The sequence below is a fragment of the Neoarius graeffei genome, chromosome 23 (genome assembly GCF_027579695.1).
Source record: "Neoarius graeffei isolate fNeoGra1 chromosome 23, fNeoGra1.pri, whole genome shotgun sequence".
In the NCBI taxonomy this organism is placed as follows: domain Eukaryota; kingdom Metazoa; phylum Chordata; class Actinopteri; order Siluriformes; family Ariidae; genus Neoarius; species Neoarius graeffei.
This window is the reverse complement of record NC_083591.1, coordinates 20034125-20049665: the sequence shown is the minus strand read 5'-3', so window position 1 is coordinate 20049665 and position 15541 is coordinate 20034125. Positions and strand designations below refer to the sequence as shown.

The window sequence follows — 15541 nt, the reverse complement described above, 5'->3', positions numbered from 1 at the left end:
CCCGCACTGCTTCGAGTTCAGCTCGGCGATAAGACATTTGAGTTCTCTACACCCAAGGAAGCCCAGGAATTCTATGACAACCAAATTGCCACACGTGATTGGACTGAACTTGCAGGTGCTTCGCAGACATAGTCTTCCTCTTTAACAGTGCAGGTGAAACGATCCTTTTGTCTCCATGGGTATACAGAGTTTGAGTTTGCCACACAGTGTTGTGAAAATGTTAAATTTAGAATTGCTGACGAAATAATCAGGTTATCTTTGAATTAGATTTTCATGGTGGTCAGTTTTCTAGAATAGTTCATATCAGACTGAAATGCTAAAGAAGACCAGGCCTGGTTTATTTATTTTTGGACATTATTTCTACCTCATGCAAAGTGGTTGTAACGATAATGCCCTCTTTTTTTGTTTTGTTTAATTACAACAAACTTTGTTAGTTTATTTTATTCATGGAGCATGATAATTTTGATTTGAACTACAGTTACAGCCTACATTCATTACAGATATATTCATCACCATTAGCCTATAGCTATGTCATAACCTACTTTATGTTAGATTGCAATTTATTGATTTATCCCCTCTCTTTTTTGGAGTGAATATGCTGAATATGTGCGTTTATTTGTCAAAGTGACATAAATGGGAGCAGCCTAATGTATGTTAGTAAGCTTAAAGCTTCATGGACAATTGGAAGTTTAACCACAATAGGGCTGCGGTTCATCGTCGTTCAAAAGATGAACCTAGTGTTTTCTTATATGTTCAGGGTATGGGTTGGCCAGGTTTTCTTTCTCAGAGATTTTGGTTTGTTTTCTCCTCTCCTTCCCTCCCCTCACCCCTTGTTAAGGCTCTGCAATATACATCTTATCTACATTGTCACGTTGCTATTATTAGGAAAAAGCGATCATAGGAAGTAATGGTATGGCTGGAGGGTTACCAGTTCGGTTTATTAGTTGGGATGTCAGAGGCCTGAATGGTCCAGTAAAAAGGGCCCGTATATTTTCACACTTGAAAAGACTGGGCACTGAAATTGCATTTTTACAGGAAACGCATTTGCATATCCAAGACCAAATCTTACTCAGGAAAAACTGGGTAGGACAAGTTTTTCATTCATCTTTCAGTAGTAGGGCTAGGGGAACGGCAATATTAATTCATAAAAAAAATACCATTCACAGCTTCTGATATAATTTCAGATCCCCAAGGACGTTATATCATAGTGTCAGGTAGGCTTTTTCACAGCCCTGTGGTGTTAGTTTGCATTTATGCCCCCAATTGGGACGATGCTGATTTTTTTTAAGAAAATAATGTCCTTATTACCAGATTTGAACAGTCAATGTCTAATATTTGGTGGAGACATGAATTGTGTCATGGATACCTCCCTGGACCGTTCAAACCCCAGGGTCATACCCACATCAAAGATGTCCAGGGCCCTTTCTAGCCTCATGACTCACATAGGTTGTGTAGATCCGTGGAGGTTTTTATACCCCAGCAAAAAAGAATTTTCTTGTTTCTCTCATGTACATCAGTCATATTCAAGAATAGATTATTTTTTCATAGACAAGTGTCTCCTACCTTCTATTAAATCTGTACAATATTCAGCAATAGTGGAATCTGACCATGCACCTGTAATTCTTGACGTTAACATTACATTTAATTACTCTTCATGACCAACCTGGAGGCTGAACACAGCTTTACTTTCAGATAAAAATTTTTGTAAGTTCATCTCCAAAGCAATAGATGATTTTCTGTTAACCAATCAGACTGACTCTATATCACCATCATTATTATGGGAAACATTAAAAGCTGCTTTGAGGGGCGAAATTATATCATTTTCAGCATCACGCAATAAAGATAGAAGACAAACACAGGAAAGGCTAATTAATTCTATTTCAAACATTGATAATCAATACTCCAAGACCCCAGTGCCAGAACTATATAAAGAAAAACTAAATCTTAAAACTCAATCCGAGTTATTATCCACAGAGAAAACAGAGTATAACTTGTTACGGTCACGCACATTTTTTTTTATGAACATGGTGAACAGGCAGGTCGCCTTCTTGCTCACCAGCTGAAGGGTAGGTCAGCATCTCGTCTTATACCCACTATTAGGAAAAATAATCAAGAACTGACAGTAGACCCCCTGGAAATTAACAATACTTTTAAGGAATTTTACTCAACATTATACACAACAGAATCCCCCCCCCCGACACTCTGTTCATGGAAGAATTTCTAGAAAATTTGAATATCCCAACAATTTCACAGGATCAATGTGAAGATCTAGAGAGACCCCTTGATAAGCAGGAAATAGAAAACTCAGAGAAATGCACAGTGGAAAAACCCCTGGACCCGACGGTTTTCCCGTTGAATTTTATAAGAAATTTTCCTTACAGCTAACACCTCTGCTACTCAGTCTGTTCAGCCATTCATTTGAGAAGTCTGCCCTTCCACAAACTCTCACAGAAGCACTCATCACAGTCCTGCTGAAACCTGGCAAGGAACCAACAGACTGTAGCTCTTATAGACCCATATCACTGTTAAATGTGGATGTGAAGATACTCTCCAAGGTTTTAGCTGCTAGAATAAATACAGTGATAACAGGCATAGTTTCAACTGACCAAACAGGTTTTGTTAAGGGCCGTCACTCATTCATTAACATCCGCAGGCTCTTAAATGTAGTATACTCTCCGTCGTCTGGGGACACACCAGAGGCGGTTGTTTCCCTGGACGTGGAGAAGGCCTTTGATAGACTAGAATTCAACTACCTGTTTTATGTATTGACTAAATTTGGGTTTGGACCCAAGTTTGTGTCCTGGGTGAGGCGGTTATATTCCTCTCCAAAAGCTGCAGTAGTCACTAATAAAGTTTGTTCTCAATATTTTCCTTTATCCAGAGGAACGCGGCAAGGCTGCCCTCTCAGCCCATTGCTATTTGTTTTGGCAATAGAGCCTTTAGCGCTAAAACTCAGAACCACACAGTCTATACAGGGTATAAGAAGAATGGATACAGATTATAAAATTTCTTTATATGCAGACGATCTTCTAATTTACGTAACAGACCCCTCATTGTGTACACCAGTGATTTTGAGTATTTTGGGGGATTTCAGTAGATTTTCAGGATACAAAATTAATTATTCAAAAAGCGTGCGTTTCCCCATCAATGATAAAACTCATACAATCAAAGAGGCAGACTTGCCTTTTAGTGTTTCTGAATCTGGGTTTAAATACTTGGGAATTAATATTACCCCTACATTTTCTGGTCTGTATGAGGGCAACTTCACTCCTTTACTTGAAAAATTAAAATCTGATCTTCAACGATGGAGCACTATTTGTCATTAGCTGGGAAAATGAACTGTATCAAGATGAATGTGCTGCCAAGGTTTTTATACTTATTTCAAAGTATTCCATTTTTTCTCCCGAAATCTTTCTTCCGCTCCCTAAATGGGTTAATTAAGTTTTGTAATGGGGAGGTAAAATTTCAAGAATTCGTAAAATATTCCTTGAAAGGCCTAAGCAAAGTGGAGGACTGGCTCTTCCAAATTTTGTGTTTTATTATTGGGCGGCAAATTTGCAAAAATTATTATATTGGTTTCAATCCCCTAATATAGACTGGTGCCGTGCTGAGGCACAATTTTGTAAAGGGTCATCTCTCACTGCATTACTTACATCAAGACTCCCCTTTTCCCCCTCACGCTTCTATTTTAGCCCAGGGATAACTTCAACGCTTAGAATTTGGATGCAATTTAGACAAACATTCCATTTGACTGAGCTTTCCATGCTTAGCCCTATTTGTGATAACCCTCTTTTCCCAGCTTCCAGACTGGATGGCACTTTCAAACAATGGAAACACATGGGCCTTAAGACTTGCAAAGATTTCTTCATAAAAGGGGGTTTTCCTAAGCTTCACTGAGCTGGTAAACAAATTTCAATTTCCAAGAACTAGCTTTTTCAGGTATCTCCAGATACGTCATTTCATTCAAACCCATTTCCCATCATTTCCTCAATTGCCAATGCCCTCACAAGTAGATGATATATTGGTAATTCCTCTAATTTTTGGAGGTCAAATTTCAAAAATTTATAATTTGATTATGGCAGCTAACAAGGTCTCTATGGATGGCATTAAAATAAAATGGGAAGAGGAACTTGGTACAAAAATTCCAGAGGCAGCATGGGACAGAGCTTTGTGTTGGGTGAATGGGACAACTTCTTGCGCACGGTTAAATATAATTCAGTTTAAAGTCCTACACTGCTTGCACTATAGTAAAGTTAAGATGGCAAAAATATATCCCAATACAACTGACTTATGTGACCGTTGTAAACAAGGCCGAGCAAACCTCTCTCATATGTTTTGGTCGTGTCCAAGACTTCAGGACTTCTGGACGTCAGTATTTGATATCTTAAATGAAGCCTTTGATTTAGATTTACAACCTACTTTTATAAACAGCCATATTTGGGGTCACAGGGAGTGGAGATTATTTAATGCCTAATCGCAAAGAAGACATCGTTGCTTTTGCTACTTTAATTGCAAAGAGATGTATATTGATGGAATGGAAGTCAGCAACTTCACCAAAAGCTTCAACATGGCTCTCTGACATCATGATGTTTCTGAAAATTGAAAAGATTAAGTTCACCCTCAGAGGGTCAACAGGGAAGTTCTTTAAAACCTGGGACCCTTTACTGACATACTTTGACGAACTTACCACATTGCCCTCCTCATAGCTTGACCCAGTAGTGTAGTGCAAACTATACACTTTCAACTGAGCCCCCCCCCCCCCCTCCCCTCCTGTGTGATTTTTGTTTGCGTGTTTTGTTTCCTTCTTTCCCGGCAGGAATGTTGTGGGTGGGATATGGGTTATAAGGACTTTGAGAGAGTGTAATATAATACTGTACTGTGACATATATACATACACATATATAAAAAATATAGTGTGTGTGTGTATATATATATATATATATATATATATATATATATACACACTATATTATATATACACACACACATATGTGTGTGTGTATATATAATATAGTGTGTGTGTGTGTATATATATATATATATCTCTTTTGAAATAATAAAAATACATGTCAAAAAAAAAAAAAAAAAGAATTCGCTGGTATAATTCAGAATTCATTGTTCCATCAATGATGACAAGCCGTCCTGGCCCAGATGCAGCAAAACGGGCCCAAAACCATGATACTACCACCACCATGTTTCACAGATGGGATAAGGTTCTTATGCTGGAATGCAGTGTTTTCCTTTCTCCAAACATAACGCTTCTCATTTAAACCAAAAAGTTCTATTTTTGTCTCATCCGTCCACAAAACATTTTTCCAATAGCCTTCTGGCTTGTCCACGTGATCTTTAGCAAACTGCAGACGAGCAGCAATGTTCTTTTGGGAGAGCAGTGGCTTTCTCCTTGCAACCCTACCATGCACACCATTGTTGTTCAATGTTCTCCTGATGGTGGACTCATGAACATTAACATTGGCCAATGTGAGAGAGGCCTTCAGTTGCTTAGAAGTTACCCTGGGGTCCTTTGTGGCCTTGCCCACGATTACACACCTTGCTCTTGGAGTGATCTTTGTTGGTCGACCACTCCTGGGGAGGGTAACAATGGTCTTGAATTTCCTCCATTTGTACACAATCTGTCTGACTGTGGATTGGTGGAGTCCAAACTCTTTAGAGATGGTTTTGTAACCTTTTCCAGCTTGATGAGCGTCAAAAGCGCTTTTTCTGAGGTCCTTAGAAATCTCCTTTGTTTGTGCCATGATACACTTCCACAAACATGTGTTGTGAAGATGAGACTTTGATAGATCCGTTATTTAAATAAAACAGGGTGCCCACTCACACCTGATTGTCATCCCATTGATTGAAAACACCTGACTCTAATTTCACCTTCAAATTAACTGCTAGTCCTAGAGGTTCACATACTTTTGCCACTCACAGATATGTAATATTGGATCATTTTCCTCAATAAATAAATGACCAAGTATAATATTATTGTCTCCTTTGTTTAACTGGGTTCTCTTTATCTACTTTTAGGACTTGTGAAAATCTGATGTTTTAGGTCATATTTCTGCAGAAATATAGAAAATTCTAAAGGGTTCACAAACTTTCAAGCACCACTGTATCAAAGAAATAAACAAAAAAAAGAAATTTTTTGTAACTCTGATGTACATATCTTAGGGGGAGAGGGAAAAAAAACCTTATGGAAATTATCTCGCCTTGATACTGTTGATCACACCAGCCTCCTGTCATATTTATCAGCTCTAGGGATCTGCGGGACCGCCCTAGACTGGTTCAAGTTATACCTCTCTGGTCACTCCTTCCAGGTTATCTGGTCTGGTACTGTATCAGCACAATGCCCACTTACCACCGGTGTCCCTTAAGGTTCAGTCCTTGGTCCACTTCTCTTCCACCTCTACATCCAGTCTCTTGGCCCAATTATCTCTTCTCATGGTCTATACTACCAATGCTATGCTGATGACTCCCAACTGTTTCTCTCTTTTCCTCCTTCTGACACACAGATCTCCGCTCACATCTCTGCTTGCCTGCATGACATCCAGAGCTGGATGGACAACCATCACCTGAAGCTCAACCCAGGTGAGACAGAGGTAATCTACATTCCTGCTCCATCCTCTCCACCCCAGACATTGTCATCTCCATGGTGGACATCTCGAGATCTCCTTCACCCAAGGAGAAGCTAGGGATCATGTTTGATGACAAACTCTCCTTCTCAGCGAACATCGCCACAGTAACCCAGACATGTAGCTTCTTCCTCTACAACAGCTGAAGGACAACAGCCTTTTCTTACCAGCTACTCTACTCAGCTCCTGGTCCAAGCACTGATCCACTCCCCTTGCTGGCCTTCCAGCTCATCCAGAATGCTGCAGCTCACCTGGTCGACAACCTCCCTCGTTCTTCTCATGTCACCCCTCTACTTGCCAACCTGCACTGTCTATCTATTGCAGCTCACATCAAATTTAAGACATTGGTGCTAGCTTACCAGGCTCTCAAGGGGTTAGGGCCAGCATACCGCCAGAGTCTGATCTGCCCCATGCACCAGCCAGATCCCTATGCTCTGCTACTACTGGTCACCTGGCCCCTCCTCCTCACCTGCCCAAGGCCATTTCTGTCCTGGTTCCCCATTGGTAGAACGACCTTCCCATTGAGAAAACTGCTGACTCCCTGATCACCTTCAAGCACAGACTAAAGATGCACCCTTCTTCCCTGCCCACTGTGCAACTACGTGAAAACTGCCGTCTCTAGTCTAGACCAACCCAGGCCATGTACAGTCTAGCCCGGGGTTAGCCGTTTTGAGTTCTCCATTTAGTTATACTTTGTATGGTTGGTTTGTTTGCTTGGCTGTTTAAGTACTGGTATTTCAACAGCATATTAGGTACAGGTATTGTTGTCACTTGTTCAGTTGCCACTAGAACTTTCTTGTCTAGAAGTTCAGCACTTTGTGTCCCTGACTTTTGCGCTCCTTGTACGTTGCTCTGGATAAGAGTGTCTGCTAAATGCCATGTAATGTAATGATTAATCTGGGATTGGTCTATGCTGAATGCCTGATTCAGCTGTTATTTCAGATATAGACAGAGCCGTAGGTTTCTTGATGCAATTGGTGTGCAATTCCCAATTCTCCCCCCCCCCATCATGTCCATGTACACTGCCTTTCAACATATTTAACAGAGAGAAAGTTTAGTTTAGAGTGCAACTTGTAGCGTCTATAAATCAGATGATGGGGTTTGAGCAAGTACTGCGTCTATCATTAGTTAAAGCATATACGCAGAATCATGGCCTCACTTAGTTTATAAATGCCTTGAGACCTCAAGAATGGCATAGGAATAGTTAAGCATTAACAATAAATCAAATATAGTAATTTTTATGATTAAAATGATTCATATAGGGAGCGGTCCGAGTGAATGACCTTGATGTCCGTGACGTCACAGCAGGAAGTCTATCGGTCTCATCGCCATTTCCGCTATACTAAAACACAGAGCTACCTGCAACTTCGATCCTCCATTTTGAGCTAATTTATCACCATGCCACGTAGATGTGTTGCTGGCGAGTGCAGCAACACAACAGAAGGTGGATTTATGTTGCATTCATGGTCCAAGAATGCTCAAACTGCAAAGATTTGGATGCGTTTTGCAAAAAATTCACAGATTGGGTGCCAACGAAGTGGTCTCTCCTCTGCTCTGCACATTTTACTGAGGACTCGTACGAAACCTCTGATCTGTTGAGGAGCATTGGCTATAAGACCATATTGAAAGAGGGTGCAGTACCAACAATTAAGAAAAGACTACTAAAAGAAAAGGAAAAGTTAAATTCAGTTGCACCAGTTCTCTCAGAATGTGAGCCGAGCAGTAATGGTGGAGTACTCAGTATGGAGAATGAGTGGATCAGTCGTTAGACTTCTCCGCTGGATATGCTTACCTCAGCAGCAATATCTCACCATGATGTGGAAGAAGCGAATAAACAAAGAACTGAAAGCAAGATTGTTTCAAAAACAATAGGCCACAAGCTCAGCCTTCAAAAGCGAAAATACAGACCGGTAAGACGCTACTCTCATTTGGTTACATGACAAAAACAACACTCATTGTTTACCTGCATTTAGATTAATACATGTAACTTGTATTGTGCATTTAGGTTACCTGTATAAGTATTTAATTTGCTTTAGAATGTGATTGTCTCCATTCATCTGATTATTTAATGAGACATTTTATCAGTGAAAATGCATGTATGTACATATATGCTGCATAAGTTATAATGCCTATCCTGTTTTAAAGTGCATATCCTGGACCAATTTCGGTTTGTTTGTTTTTTTTTTTGAAAGTATGTCCCTTCACACACTCATCCAGAAAGGTAATTTTGCACAAGGCCATCTGTCTATAGCAGAAAAAAATAAAATGCGTCTGGAAAAATCCCAAGGGAGTCTGGAGCCAGATTCGTGACATTACCCGCAGAACCGCCAGCAGGCTCCGAGAGCTTGCACGGTTTCAGTGCACAGCCTGTGTAGACCAAGTTTAGCAGCTAGCGATTTTGCATTGAAATATGGAATTGTCACCTGGGCACAATGTTACTTCACCTTTGGATGAAGAATATAATGAGATGTCAGAATTATTTCTTACCCTGGCAACGGTCAACTTGTGAATTGCCGATTTTATTGGTCTTTTTCTCGGCTCTGCTTTGGTCCTCGGCTTCTGGGTGCTTTGCACGAAGCGCTCCCATTTCTCTCTCATTGTCTGGCCTTTTGGAGAACGATGAGTACTAATCGCATCATGATTGGTGTTGCTACACCCTCCTACGATACATCTGTTAACCATTTTAATAATTATGTGATGAAGAAATTTGCAGAAAACCACCAGGTCGTTTTCTCAAACAAACTAGAGCTGACGTAGGATTCAGAAGGAGGCGTCCCACACACGACGTCACAAAAATCAATGTTTGCAGGGAAATCCAAATGCCAAGTTTTTTCAGAGGTGGATGAATTCACCTCAAATGGCTTGATTTCAACTGAATTTTTCTGGCATTGCGCAAAGTAAGAAAATTGCACAAAATGCAAAATGTGACAAATATTTGACCAAAGTTTAATATAAAATAGGAGAATTACATTGATCTTGCTCCTGAATTTACCTGTAATATGCACTTTAACGAGAATCATATGAGACTGTCAGTTCAATTCTATCCAATTCTCTAGACAGCCTTGTTCTCTGGCTTTATTTCGTAAGGTGGGGGCCTCCGTGGCCGACGTGTTACTACCAGATTCACTTTCTGACGGTTTGAGCTGATATGGTTGTGTGTATAGCAGTAGCATGTGTACACACACTCCAATTTCCGCCTGCCACCGCTGCTCCTTTGCCCAACAAGGACGCTGTGGAGAGGGTGTCCGCTGTCACCCATTATAACTTTCAGTTCATACCCGCTAATAAACTAATTTCCACATATATCCTTCCTTTGCTTCTTTCTGACTAAGATGATCCAAGAAAGCCGGTAGTAGAGCTTTTTTTTTTTAGCTGTAGTTTTCTTCGGACAACAGCAGCAGATGTCGGACAGCTTCGCTTGGCTTCAGTATGTGAATAGTATGTAAACAAAGCTCGCTTGTCCCCCAAGATAAGGGTAGTGACAGTTGCTAATGTAAATTTGATATCAGTGCAAGGGGTTGAAAGCACTTCTTTTTCCAAGCCAAACACTTCTTTAAGCAGCTTTGAGCCCACTTCCTCCGCTACATTCAATATACAAATATTTGACCACCTCATTCTACTTCCCATATCCTAACATGTTTTTCTGGAGGCCAGCCACATCCATCTCAAGTTTATGTACTGTAATCTACAGACAGGTTACCTCATCTGAACACGCAGACAGGCTGCACTTCATATCTGATACAGTTTGTTTCATCTCTAGGTCAGAGCGAAGCAGTGAAATACTATCAGCAGCTTCTTTTTAAATAGCCTGTAACTCACTTAACACTGGCAAACTCACCAGTGAGAACAGTCTTTAGCTCTGACCAGAGTACTGTGGAGATATCTTTCAAAGAAGCAAGGATTTCAGCCTTCATGTTTGCCATCACTACTAGCTTACTTGGCAATTTCTCACCACTAGAGAGATTAGCCCTGTTAGCAATACTACTTCACATGTAGGAAAACTGTCACCAGCTCTTGGCCATTTACATGAGGATGTCAAAGTGAGAGAAAATGAAAACTGAGAATAAACAACTTAAATATTCATGCATCTTTTTGATGGACAATGAGTGCAAAAATAATTTTCAACCAAAATTGAGCAGAGCTCACCAAACTGTAACCTACTCCATAGCCTGCTCACTAGCACCCCCAAAATATATATTTTGAACGTAAATTCTTCCTTGTGCAGGGTTCTCCAGAAAATATGAAGAAGCCAGCTAAAATAGTAGTAGGCAGCTTTGGAATTTGCACCGGCAAATTCTAGAAGCTAATGATAGTGTGTGTTCTGGGGGCATGCCCCCCCCAGAAAATTTTGAAATGTACATGCCTTCTGGTGCATTCTCAGCAAATAAATTGCGAACCATTTCGCTGTAAAATACTTGCAAAATATGTATCAAATTTCCCTCCAGGCGTAGGTGTGCTTTGCATTCTCAATTACCCTCTGTAGTACGCTGCCTGGCTCTGTATCATAACTGCATGCTGTAACCTAACTGCATATGCTACGGTGTGGTCACATGGTCAGGCTCAGCCAATCAAAGCACAAGAATCGATCAACAAATATGGCATCACTTCTGGTCATGATAGACCTGAGTCGAAGACAAGTTCATGGTGGAATAATTGGATTTGCAGCAAATTATGGCCAGTGGAAACGATATAAAAATCGCTTGAACATTGAAAGGCAAGCGTTTATTTTTTTCTGGGATTGAGTAGCTGGTGCAGACCGTCTGTGTAGGCGTCGAAAACCGCAGTTCGCCGACGCTTGTGGACATCTCTGTTCTGGAAGGTGATAGTGCATTTTTAAGTGCTAGTGTCTTTTTTTTTTCCCTTTTCCTCTCAACTGTTTCCAATGAGGGAACAGCGTATGCCACCACAGGGAGTCGCCTGGAGGAAAAAGCATTTTGGTTGCCTGAAAAGGAGTGGCTCAATTATATGGCAGTTAGAGCACTGACATTTCAGAAGGTTACAAAAACAAAACTGATGCTAGGCATAGGTGCACTTTTTTGATGAAGCACTCCCCAGCACCCTGCTAGCACTTTTCTGGCAGGGGGGGGGAACCCGATATGGACCCATGCCCTTACTGTCTCATGGGGAAAAATGACAAAATTTTTGCTCAGGATTCAAAATTAAAATTCTAATTTTAGCTCAATGTTCATTGCAGTTTCTTTAAGTTTCATTTTTCTTTAAAAACTGTCATTTTTAATTTACGATTTTTTTTTCTACTGCTAGTTTTAGTTTTTATTGCCTATATTAATCCTGGTTTATTGGTAGGTGGCAAAAAACGAAATTGTGCATTATCACCACCAAATGGTATGGAGTAGATCACCATCCCTCTCACACCCACTGCCTCCTCTGAGCCACTCCTCTTCCCCTGCCCCCTCTGAGCCACTCCTCTCCCCCTGCCCCCCTTTACAGAACATCAGATTTTTTTTTTTTCCAGCACGCGCACACACACACAACAAACAACTAGCTGACCATGAGGGGATATTTGTTAAGTTTGGCAAAAAGTGTATTGGATCAGAATCAAATGACTGCACCTTTAATCTAGCAGTACAGTTTTCCTCTAAACAGAATTTAAATGCAATGGCATGGTGTCTGGTGCTCTATTAAAAAGTAAAGATTAGGCTACTGTTCTGTTTTGGGCAATAATATGCATATAGCAGAATAGCATTTATTTTTTTTATCATTGTTATTCTTCACTGAAACTTATTTGTTGCATTTGTGTTCACCTCATGGTCTGCATTGCATCAGTGCCTAGACATTAGTAAAATCTTGCGGGTTAGCAAGAAGTTCAGGCCTAAACAGGAAGAAATCAAATTTCACCATATCAACAATTATGTTTTTCTTTGTTAAACACCACTTTTTAAATCTGTTTATTAATAGCCTTAGATTATGTGGGGCATCTGCCATACAAATCCCTGTGTACGTTACTTTAGAAAGAAATGACATATTTGATTGGGCAGATTAATATTAAACTATTGTTCATGTTGTAGCCAGAACTTCCATCCAAGACATTCTAGGATACAAAAATAATGCACACCTTCTGACCAATCAGATTCAAGACCTCAACTGCATAGTGGTAGAACAATGCTTGAGTATTACTTCAAATATTTTTGCTTATTTAGTGAGTTAGCCCAGAATTTTAACCAGTACCCTCCCTAAATAAATAAATAAAAACAAACAAAACAAACCAGTTGGCTTAGAGAGAAAAGCAAGTGGCTTATTTGCTTGCATTTTCTTACTTTGGCAACAATGGGATCCTGGGATACTGGATCAAGAGCCATATATTTCTTCTCTTTGATGACACTCAGCATGTCATGCAGCACACACATTTCAGTCAGAGCACTCCGTAGATGATTCCTCACTGAATCCCATGGCCATGAACAAGGTTGGAATTTTACCAGTCCTGTAAAATTTTGGGTTATGCATTACTGAGATACTTCAAGTCTGATAAGACTTAAATTTTAATTGCAGGGTCAATAAATGATAGTGAATGTGCACATAACTCTACTCACCCTCTTCACCCTCAAGGTCTTGCTTGTTCCAGTCTGACACTCTGCTTGGTCCATTTGGGTCCTCTTCATCCGAGTCAGAGCCCTGGCCAAAATCAATGCGCTGAGCCAGCTTTGCAAGGTTTTGAGACATTGAAAGTGGTGGCACATATGTCTCCAATCCATCCAGTGAAACCTCCTGCACCTGCCGCTCACAGGATGACTCGATACTCACGCGCACTGCAGGCACCCCGGACATGCTGTTTTCATTCATTCAGTTTCTGTAAATAAATTAGACAGAACCACTACAGCATCCTCTAATCATTACACAATTAGCTACTACATTCCCGAAACCTACCCTAAAACAAAATATTCTAAAACACAAAGATATGTAAGATATTATTATAGAAACAATTACATTTCTGTAACACTTAGCGTAAGGTCAGCCTCACACTTTACAAAGTCCTAAACAACTTTAAACAATCAGGTATAATCAAAACATCCACAAACAGAGACTGTACCAGACGCCTTGCACTAGTTAACTTTTCCCCCCCAGGTTACGTTACTTACAATGCAACCGGGAATGTGGAAAAAGAAAAAGCCACCTAACCTACCACTATGCAGAAATGACTATCGTTATCCTAGCTAGCAACCTACGCATCACATTGTTACTATTAATTTTAGCATTAAACACAAAACAACTGAGGTAACAACATTTAATATTTAACCTGAGTAACTACAGTCGATTCAGCCCCTTACTTTTACACTAAAGAAGAGAACTAACTATTTTACACCATTCACAGTGAATAATTCTTCGTCTTCTTCCTGGTTTTATGGCTGTTGACAAACCAACTTAAAGGTACATTACCGCCACCGACTGGGCTGGAGTGTGTAACAGGCTGTATGAGGGAGGGGGAAAAACCCAACTTATATTATTTTCGCTATTTCTGTATCCTTCAGAAACTTACTAATATAATGATATATCTGACTTGATGCTCTCCCTAATAAACCAGGTAATGTGAAATTATGATGATTAACCGTGCTGAGAGATTTAAAAACCTAATTTCTCTCACATTCATATTTCTTGCAGTGAAGTATTACATGCTCTACTGATTCTGGATGGCTACAATGTTCACAATTTCCGGTTGGGTGTTTGCCTATTATGTTGAGAGAAAAGTTAAGTCCTGTATCCTTAATAGTCCGGGAGCCAAAGGCCCAAATTTGGCTGAACCTGGCTTCGTCGGTTAAAGTTTTTTTTTTTTTGCTGTTTGTTGTTGTCCAAGGTCTACTCATTAAGATAAGAGAGGGTGCCCGGTGATATCCCTTGGGCAATTCCGGATATTGGCCCTTTATTGTTGGATGTGCTGCAGTCATAGCCTAAATTCTGACATTTTGACATTCTTCACTTTATGTTCACCAAAGTCTATATATCATACTTATTTTTGTGTTTGTTAACATAATAGGATGAGTTTAAGGCCTGGGGGTGGGGTTCCAGCCATGGTTGGGGGTGTGGCCATGCAATTGGGGGCGGGGCTTATACCAAAAAGCCCTTTATTACTCTATTACTTTGGTTGTTAATGCGAGCCTTAAATTATTAGGCATACACTCCATTGTCATCCTTGTGTTTACTTCTGCAGGGGCATATGAGGGACACAATTAGCTAATTCAAGCCAACTTGTGTAGCTGTCTTGCTAACTCTGTCAGTCACACTGCCCCCAAAAGATCACAGCACGCATAAGCTAAGCAGAGAAACTATTTGACTGTAATCATGAAAGAGCAGTGACATGTACTCACTGCTCACCAGTGAACTAGACCCATAGTTTCACAACACTGGCTAGCACACCCAACTCTCACCTAGTAAATGCTAGTCACTGATTTTTTTTTAAGCTAATACATTAAGCTAATAGATTGCTTATTTTAACGATATTGACTGTTGAAATAGTAATGTCCCTGGTTCCCTAGTAAAATTCAGGGCATTGTCCCCGATTATCATCTCAAAAGTCTGTTAACCTTACTCTCACCCCCACTCCAAACCACACTGCTTGTGGACTGAGAGTCATGTGCACTAGCCAGTCCACTGACTAGCACGACTTTTAAAACGTTGGGCAGTAAGGTTTCCTTAAGCTAATACATTAAGCTAATAGATTGCTTATTTTTACGATATTGACTGTTGAAATAGTAATGTTCCTGGTTCCCTAGTAAAATTCAGGGCATTGTCCCCGATTCACCCCCACTCCAAACCACACTGCTCTTCCACTGACTAGCACGACTTTTAAAACGTTGGGGAGTAAGGTTTACTTAACATTCTCCCCTGTACTAGCTGGCATCCAGTACATAAGCATATTTTTACAGACACTAAGCAATGGCAAAGGGTTTAGAGGGTTT

At 40.3% G+C, this 15541-nt stretch overlaps 1 protein-coding gene across 5 annotated transcripts in view; it reads right to left on the bottom strand.

Annotated features, from left to right (window-relative positions):
- med17 (mediator complex subunit 17) overlaps window positions 1-14001 on the bottom strand; it is a 173155-nt gene extending 159154 nt beyond the window's left edge. The window contains exons 1-3 of one of the 5 annotated variants that reach the window (XM_060905912.1): window positions 13951-14001; window positions 13181-13437; window positions 12908-13071 (exon numbers count right to left, since the gene is read on the bottom strand). In XM_060905912.1, the coding sequence (XP_060761895.1) occupies window positions 12908-13071; window positions 13181-13430 (414 nt within the window). In that variant the 5' untranslated portion in view covers window positions 13431-13437; window positions 13951-14001. The other 4 variants (XM_060905913.1, XM_060905910.1, XM_060905909.1 and 1 more) reach the window with 4 other exon arrangements.
- Window positions 14002-15541: the final 1540 nt, after the last annotated feature.